At 37.3% G+C, this 9,687-nt stretch overlaps 2 protein-coding genes across 2 annotated transcripts; both read left to right on the top strand.

The window, feature by feature from the left end:
• Positions 1-737: 737 nt before the first annotated feature.
• On the top strand, positions 738-3,612 carry LOC125207403 (putative late blight resistance protein homolog R1B-16). Its single transcript, XM_089059850.1, has one exon. It carries the CDS (start codon positions 780-782, stop codon positions 3,552-3,554), a length of 2,775 nt encoding a protein of 924 aa, XP_088915976.1. The 5' UTR covers positions 738-779; the 3' UTR covers positions 3,555-3,612.
• A 1,996-nt stretch (positions 3,613-5,608) lies between these two features.
• LOC148924017 (putative late blight resistance protein homolog R1A-3) lies at positions 5,609-9,017 on the top strand. The gene has a single exon (XM_089059849.1). It carries the CDS (start codon positions 5,635-5,637, stop codon positions 8,881-8,883), a length of 3,249 nt encoding a protein of 1,082 aa, XP_088915975.1. The 5' UTR covers positions 5,609-5,634; the 3' UTR covers positions 8,884-9,017.
• The last annotated feature ends 670 nt before the right edge of the window (positions 9,018-9,687 follow it).

The raw sequence follows: 9,687 nt of genomic DNA, 5'->3' as shown, positions 1-9,687 counted from the left end.
TGCCGGGTCGAAGTGGATAAAATTATGTGGGACGGAGGGAGTATAAATTAACTACAGCTATTTTACATGTAAAATACTTGTAGGACATTTTGTTGGGTTAGCAATTACAAAATGTAACAAGATGATAAAGAAGTGAAATTTCTTTTAAACTAATTAATTACTACTCCCTCCGTCCCGCTTTAGCAGTCCCATTGACTTTTCTGCCATCTTTTTGTAAAAATGATAAAAAATAGTTAAAGTGGAGAAATAGTAAAGTAAGAGAGACAATAATGTAGATAAGACTTTTCTCTATATATATTATTCTCTCTCTCAATTTAGCATTTCTCATTTTTAACTATTTTTTATCATTTTTATAAAAAGAGAGTAGAAAAGTCAATGAGACTGCTAAAGTAGGACTGAGGGAGTAACATTAAATTAATTGTAATTTAAATATTAAAACCTAGTTAATATTACTACCCCTATTTTCAATTTACAAAACACAAATACTACTATTGATTTGGGGGTCTTGCCCGATGTCCGGAAGGGTACAAAACCCGATCCTAGACATCCCGGCCTCACCACACCCGGAGGCCAGGGCGGTCCAGCCCCAAAAATTCCATCAGTTATGGATGGCCCAAGTCTATTGGGCCAATGAGACAAAATGTATTTGGGCCCGGCCTTTAATATTTCCATCTCCCCCTTTCATTTCCACCACTCATCCATCATATTCTCTCTTCATTTTCAGCAACCTGAAAAAAATTATCTCATCTCAAAAAAAAAAAGAAAAGAAATTCATATCAATGGCGGCTTATGCAGCTCTGGTTTCTCTTATGCAGATTTTGGATCAGATCAAGCATCATCCTTCGCCTCCGATTTCTATGGACAAGAAACAAGTTGAATCTCTCACTGATATTGCTGTGTTCTTGCAGGAGTTTCTTGAAGGCTATAAGTCTCCTTATGCTGACGGCGATGAAACAGATCCGTTGGAGATGCGCATCGCTGATGCGGTTTACGCGGCTGAAGATGCCATTGAATCTCACATTGTGGATCAACTTGTTCCTGCTGAGGCAGCATCTGCTGGTTCATCAACATCTGCAGAGTTGTATGATAGTTTGATGAAGGTGATAGAGGATATGTATTTGATCAAGAAACAAGTGATTGAGATGGTTGCAGCCAAAGAGCAGCGGAAGACGCAAGTCTCAGCATCTTTATCTTCATCTACAAAGTCATCTTCTCCCTTTGAGCCGAATAGCACAACCATGGTGGGCTTCGATGATGTCATGCTTCAACTCATGGATAAGCTCACTGATGGACGACGCGGTCGCCAAGCCATCCCAATTGTAGGAATGGGTGGAATTGGTAAGACCTTTCTTGCCAGAAATGTTTATGAAAAACCACTTATTGCTCACCATTTTGATAAATGTGCTTGGGTTACAATTTCTCAACAATATGACACAAAAGAACTTCTTTGTGAAATTCTATCTCAAGTTGATAAAGTAGGGAAGGAAAGGTTGGGTAAAATGAGTGAAGATGAAATAGGAGTAGCACTCCACAAATGCTTATCATATAGAAGGTATCTAGTCGTATTGGATGATATGTGGAGCATTGAGGCATGGGACAAGATACAACTCTATTTTCCTGACAATGGTAATGGTAGTCGGATAGTGGTGACAACTAGGCTATCAAATTTGGGATCTCAATTGGATAACAATTATGGCCTTGAAATGAAATTTATGGATGAGATAAGTAGTTGGAATATGTTCTGCAAAATTGTATTTAGGGGGAAAACTTGTCCTTTGGAATTGGAGAAAATTGGAAAGGAGATTATGGAGAGGTGCAGAGGACTTCCATTATCCATTGTTGTGATGGGAGGTCTTTTGGAAAAAATGGAACCAACAAAAGAATGTTGGGAATATATTAGGGGAAGCATAAATTCATTAGTGAATTTAGAGAATGATAAACATTGCTTGAAAATACTTAAGTTGAGCTACAACTATTTGCCCGTGTATCTTAAGCCGTGCTATTTATATTTGGGAGTATTTGAGGAAGATTGTAAAATCCGAGTATCAACAGTGATCAAACTATGGATTTCTGAAGGATTTGTAAAACCAATAAGCAACAAAAGTTTGGAAACAGTAGCAAAAGAGTACTTAGATGAACTAGTTGAGAGAAATCTAATTCTTGTTCACAAGTTGGGGCTTACCGGAAGCATGCAGTACTTGAAAATGCATGATTTGTTGAGAGACTTTTGCTTGAGAGAAGCTGAAAAAGAGAGGTTTTATCATGTGGTAGGCCAACATAATCCGTTAGGCACGTCTAGCCAACGCTGTCTAGTTATTCCGAGAAACACTTCAAAGAAGGAAGTCCTTGATGCCATAAGATCTACACCACATATCCGTTCCTATATAAGTGATTATGAAAGAAATCCATTTTTGCCCAATCCCAATTTCCGATTGTTGAGGACATCTACACCACATATCCGTTCCTATGTAAGTGATTATGAAAGAGATCAATTGTTGCCCAATTTAAGATTGTTGAGGACATTGCTAGCATGCAACAAATTTTCTCATACAAACGAACATGAGTATTCCCTGAGAGAATTGTTCAAGTTGGTTAATTTGAGGTTTCTTGCCGTTTCTCAAAAAGAAGGTCCCCAACTTCCTTCTTCAATCAATCTCCCCTGGAGTCTACAGACATTAATTGTTAAATCTCCAAAAAACATCAATGCACCGGTTGAAATTTGGAACATTCCTCAACTTAGGCATGTTCATTTCTATGTTTATGGCTGGAGCACAAGTGCCTATGGAGTATTGCATCTCCCAGATTCTCCTCCTCGTGACAACATTGTGATCATGGAGAATCTACAAACCCTCAAAGGAGTAAGTAATTTCAAGTGTGATGAGATGATGCTTCGTAGAATTCCCAATATCAAGAAATTGGGAATCATTTATAAAGAAGATGAGGGAATTGAGTCTCGTGATGATGACTATTGTGTCCACAACATCGAACGCCTGCAAAAGCTTGAATCTCTCAGCTGTAAAGGCCATGGTAGGAGTGGCTTGTTGAAAAAGCTTACCTTTCCACGCTCTCTTAAGAGTCTAACTGTGGATTTCTATCATTATAGACTGGAAGACATGCTGGAAAAGATAAGCGCGTTACCCCTTCTTCAAAAGCTCGATTTGAGATGTGGAGTGTCCACAACAGGAAAATGGGAAACGGTTGAAGGCCAGTTCCCCAAGCTCAAATATTTGTCACTTGGCCTGTGTTATGGCTTGCAATGGTGGATGATGGAGAGCTCCCACTTCCCATGCCTCGAGCACCTCAACTTTTACAAGATATCTTTGAAGGAGATCCCTGCACAACTAGGTGAAATTCCGACACTGAAATCCGTGAGGTTGTATGAGTGCAGGGAAGAATCAGCAGTGACAAGCGCGAAGAAAATGGTGGAGGAACAAGAGGAATTGCAAGGAGAAGATCAACTATCTTTTAAAGTTAAAGTTATCCTCGGCGACGTGTACGATGAGAACGATGAGGTGATGAGCTTAGCAAGTCTCAACTTTAAAATTGAGTTCTGAGATCCTTGAATTGTCAATAACCATTTAGATGTCAGGGTTGCTCCATATATTCCATGTTGCTCAGAGTATCCATGTGTTTTTCCATTATATATAGGATATGGCTTGTAAGTTACTCCCTCCGTCCCCCGTTAAGAGTCACACTTTTCCATTTCAGTCCGTCCCCAATTAAGAGTCACACTTCATTTTTACCATAAATGGTAGTAGGTCTCACATTCCACTAACTCAATTCACTCACATTCTATTATAAAACCAATATAAAAAAGTGGGTCCCACATTCCACTAACTTTTTCAACCAACTTTTCTTTACATTTCTTAAAATCCGTGCCCGGTCAAACTGTGACTACTAATGGGGACGGAGGGAGTACTTAAATACCTCCTTTCATCTTTAAAAAAGAAAGAAATGATAAATTTTAATATGAAATTGATATAATTGGACATGGAGAGTTATCGATTGCTAACTCATCATTTAATTGCTAACTACAACTAAAGCCATAGGATTTTAGAAAACGTGTGGTCTATAATTTACCACGTGTAATTTTCATTTTTATTAATAAAATAAAAAATATAAAAAAACTTCAGATTATGATTTTGGATGAATATGTCAATATAGTGTTTCGAAAATATCAACACAATGCTTTGAGAATGTCAACACAATGCTTTATTAATGTTAACCCATTGCTTATATTGACATTCTACATGTATTACATTGACATATTTTATATAGTATGTTGACATTTCTGGTTGTGCGAAAAAATTAAATATTTTTGAAATTTTTTTCAAATTATGACGTCGGAACATATGCATGTAGGATATCGTTGGAATCCTTATGAAATTATCTTTAATTTAATATATGTTATATGAATTTAAAGTTTTGGGATTACTTTTAAAAGTTAGTTATAACTAAACATGTAGTTAATTGGCATTAATAACCCTATTGATATTTTTTGGAATTAATCATAAAGCCTTATTGACGTTTTTTTTGATCGTATTGACATTTAGGGATTAATAATCTAAGCCCTTAATTTGAATATCTAATGACTATTATTTAGTTGTAGTTAGCAATTAAGTTATGAATTAGTAATATAACACTTCCTAATTGGATATAATTTAAGTATTGTTAGTAAAGAATGAGGTCGATTTCATTGGAAAAAGACTTGTTAAAAATGACAGCATATTAATTTTGAGGAATAGACTAAAGTGACAAAAGTAGACTAATATTTTTTTTTTTGGTAAAGAAAGCAGGCTAAGCGTGAGAAGAAAGGAAATTAACGACAATAAGAAATGCCTAACCTATCATGAAGAAGCCAAATATTAAGACCTGATGGTAGTTGATCCAAAACATGCACCCCATGAGCAAAGCTATAAGCATGGTGCGATAAGAAGTCCGCCGCAAAATTCCCCTTGCGATGCACATGGCGCACCACTGCTGAGTCAAATTTTGAGATTAAATTACAAATCCTTCCAACTACAGCCTTGCAACTAACAGACACTTCAAACTTCCCCAGTATTACCGTGTCTATGGATATGTATTAAAGGACGAAATTGAAACTAATTTATCAAGAATATAATGGAATTGTGACATCCCAACCGCTTCGAGGCCCTATCTCAAGGTGCAGTTTAACTTTTGAGAATACTCAAGAAATAATTGAGATTTTAATTGTATTTGTATTCGTCTAATTAATTATGTAAATTTTGGATTTTAATCATACAACTTTTTGTTTCAATATAATTTTTTCCTAATTTAACGCAATTTTGTAACTTAAAAATTATTTACATGTCAACTTAAATCTATGAATATGATATGGGAATCACATGTAATAGCATGCTTTGTGGACGTTGGAAACAAACAGGACCTAGAAATTTTATAAGAGAAGAGCCAGCCTGCAATGCTAATTGTTTAAGCATTTCGACAACCAAACATTGCTAATTGTTTAACCATTTCGACAACCAAACATTGTTAAACAATAGCTAATGGCAATAATTCATCACAGTAATGCCATTACTCTGTCTCCTTTTCATCTACACCCATTTTTCCTTCATATTCTTTCTGCAATTTCTGATCATAAAAAAGATTGTATCAATGGCCGCTTATGCTGCTCTAGTTTCCGTTATGCAGATCATCCATCAGATCGAGCATCATCCTTCGCCTCCGATTTCTATGGACAAGAAACAAGTTGAATCTCTCACTGAAATTGTTATGTTTTTGCAGGAATTTCTCGAAGGTTACAAGTCTCCTTATGCTGAGGGGGATGAAGCTGATCCGTTGGAGATGCGCATTGCTGATGCGGTTTATGCAGCTGAAGATGTCATCGAATCTCACATTGTGGAGCAGCTTCGTCCTGACGTCTTAGTCTTGTACGAGGCTTTGAGGGACGTGATAGAAGACATGGATTTGATCGTTGAAGTCAAAGAAGGTATGCTGCTGAGACAAGTCTCAGATATCTCGATATCTTCCGCAGACACACACCCAGATGAGATTTTGGAGGATTTGATGCAAGACATTGAATTGGTAGAAGAAAGGGTGATAAAACACATGGAATTGATCTTAGCACTCAAATATCATCTGCAGAGACAAGTCTCAGATTCATCAGACTTGTATAATACTGTGGTGAAGGTTATACAACACATGGATTTCATCAAGAATGAAGTGATGGAGATTTTTGCATTCAAAGATCAACTGCAGAGACAAGTCTTGGCATGTGCTGATTCCAAAATGTATGAATTTTATCCCAAGACTGAGGTGATGAATTTCATAGAAGACGTGAATTTGCTTAAGAATGATGTGATGGAGATTTTTGCATTCAAAGATCAGTTGCAGAGACAAGTCTTGCCATCTGCTTATTCCTCCACATATGCAGACATGGATTTGGATTTGATCAACAAAGACATGATGGAGATCATTGCAATCAAAGATCAGCTAGAGATACAAGTCTCAGCCTCTTCTGATTCCTCAACATCTGCAGACTGTCACGAGAGTTTGCAAAAGGTGATTGAAGACATGGATTTTATCAAGAAAGACGTGAAAGAGATCGTTGCACTCAAAGATCATACACAAGTCTCCGGTGGTTCCTCAACATCTTCTTTCTCTAGGCCAAACAGCACAACCATGGTGGGCTTTGATGATGTCATGATTCAACTCATGGAGAAGCTCATTTACGGACAATCCAGTCGCCAAGTCATCCCAATCGTAGGAATGGGAGGTATTGGTAAGACTACTCTTGCCACAAATGTTTATACGCATCCATCTATAGATGACCATTTTGATATATGTGCTTGGGTTACAATTTCTCAACAATTTAGCTTAAAAGAACTTTTTGGTGAAATTCTTTTTCAAGCTAATAAACAAAGGTCGGGTGAAATGAGAGAAGATGAAATAGGACTATCACTCCACAAATTTTTATCGTATAGAAGGTATCTAATTGTGTTGGATGATATGTGGAGTATTGAGGCATGGGAGAAGCTACATCGCTATTTTCCTGATAATAGCAATGGTAGTCGGGTAATGGTGACAACTAGGCTATCAAATTTGGGATCTCAATTGGATAACAATTGTGGCCTTGAAATGAAGTTTATGGATGAGAAAAGTAGCTGGAATATGTTTTGCGAAATTGTATTTGGTGGAAAAACTTGTCCTTTGGGATTGGAAAAAATTGGAAAGAAGATTGTGGAGAGTTGTAAAGGACTTCCATTATCAATTGTTGTGATGGGAGGTCTTTTAGAAAAAATGGAACAAACAAAAAAATGTTGGAAATCTATTGAGAGAAGCATGAGTTCATTAGTGAATTTGGAGAATGACATGCATTGCCTAAAAATACTGAAGTTGAGCTACAACCATTTGCCCGTTTATCTTAAGCCTTGCTTTCTATATCTGGGAATGTTTGAGGAGGATAGTAAAATTAGAGTCTCGAGACTCATTAAGCTATGGGTTTCTGAAGGATTTGTAAAACCAGTCAAGGACAAAAGTTTGGAAATAATAGTTAAAGAGCACGTGGATGAACTGGTTGCGAGAAATCTAATTCTTGTTCACGAGTTTGGGGGAACTGGAAACATGAAGTACTTGAAAATCCATGATTTGTTGAGGGACCTTTGCTTGAGAGAAGCTGAAAAGGAGAGGTTTTATCATGTGGTCGGGCATCATAATCCTCTAGGTACGTCTAGCCAACGTCGTGTAGTTATTCCGAGAAGCACTCCGGAGAAGGAATTCCTTGATGCCATGAGATCTACACCACATGTGCGTTCGTGTATAAGTGTTTATAAAAGAGTACAATTGTTGCCCAGTTTAAGATTGTTGACGACATTGCGAGTGCACGACAAATTTTCTCATTCAAAACAACATGAGTATTCCCTGAGAGAATTGTTCAAGTCGGTTAATTTGAGGTTTCTTGCTGTTTGTCATAGACAAGGTCCCCAACTTCCTTCTTCAATCAATCTCCTCTGGAGCCTTCAGACATTAATTATTCATCCTCCACCATACATGAATTTCAACATGAATGCACCGGTTGAAATTTGGAACATGTCTCAACTTAGGCATGTCGATATCCATGTTAATGGCTGGCAGATTGGTGGAGGATACCGTCTCCCAGATCCTCCGAGTGACAAGATTGTGATCATGGAGAATCTACAAACTCTCAAAGGAGTAAGAAATTTCAAGTGTGATGAGATGATGGTTCGTAGAATTCCTAATATCAAGAAATTGGCAATTGATTATGAGGATATTGGGGATGGTGATGACTATTGTCTCCAGAACATCGAACGTCTGCAAAAGCTTGAATCTCTCAGCTGCAAAGGCCATCTTAGGAGGAGTGCTTTGTTGCAAAAGCTTACCTTTCCACACTCTCTTAAGAGTCTGACTCTTTCGGCGTACTTAAATAGAATGGAAGACATATTGGAAAAGGCAAGTGCATTGCCCCTTCTTCAAAAGCTCAAGTTGTGGGGTGGAGATTTCACAACAGACAAATGGGAAACAGTGGAAGGGCAGTTCCCGAGTCTCAAATATTTGGAACTTGACTCGTGTAGTGGCTTGGAATGGTGGATGACGGAGAGCTCTCACTTCCCATGCCTCGAGCACCTTAGTCTTGGCGCGGAATCTTTGAAGGAGTTCCCTGCAGAACTTGGTGAAATTCCGACACTGAAATCTGTGACAATGGATCATTGCAGTGAAGAGTCAGTGATAAGTGCAAGGAGAATGGTTGCGGAACAAGAGGAATTACAAGGAGAAGAAGAATTATCTTTTAAAGTTTCCGTTATCCTCAGAAAGTACTACGCTGAGAACGGTTTTCTGATGACCTTAGCAAATCGCAACTTTAAAGTTGAAAGAGGGCCTTACTAGTGAGATCCTTTGATTGTCAATAATAATTTAGATGTCCATTTGTTTTTGCATTATATATTAATTTTTGAATTCATATTTTCGAATTACTATTCTTTTACAGAAGCATATATGCTATGTCAATGATCTTGTATGTTTTTCTTTTTGAGGTGTATATTATACCTATCCATACTCTCTTAAGATCAATCTAACTCTTGATATCAAATGGAAGAATGGAAGACATATTAGAAAAAAGGTAAGTACATTGCCTCTTCTTCAAAAGCTCATGTTGATATATGGAAGTTTTACAACTGGTAAAAAGTTTTGGATCTAAACTGTCAGCATTTGGAATGGTGGACAATGGAAAACTCTCACTTCCCCTATCTCGAGCGCCTTCATCTTGTTTTCCTGAATGATTTGAAGGATGCGAAGAATGCGAATCGGTTGTGAAGAATGCAGTGAATCTTGTTGATGAATCGGTTGTGAAGAATGCGAAGAGAATGGTAGAGGACCAAGAGACATTACAAGTAGAAGAACAACTATCCTTTAAAGGAGAAGAACAACTTCTGGCTTTGTTATTGTTGGTTTTTTTGTGGAACTGTCTTTACTCCTTATAAAAACACTATTCAGCTACTAAGGTTTATTTCTTCTATTATTGAGATTTAAATTTTAGTTTATAATCCTTGGTTAGCTATTGGGGTTGTTGGTTCTAATTACTCCCTTCACCCATTACCAATAAACTTGGTTTTGATGGCATGTGTTCTAATGTAAAATTTATAAAGTATGAGAGATAAACTAAAACATAACTATTGATTATGCACAAAGTAT

This window comes from Salvia hispanica, chromosome 6 (assembly GCF_029641045.1).
Source record: "Salvia hispanica isolate PSC_SH4W2 chromosome 6, Shi_PSC_v1, whole genome shotgun sequence".
In the NCBI taxonomy this organism is placed as follows: domain Eukaryota; kingdom Viridiplantae; phylum Streptophyta; class Magnoliopsida; order Lamiales; family Lamiaceae; genus Salvia; species Salvia hispanica.
Note: the sequence above shows the minus strand (reverse complement) of the source record. Positions and strands in the feature narration are given on the sequence as shown.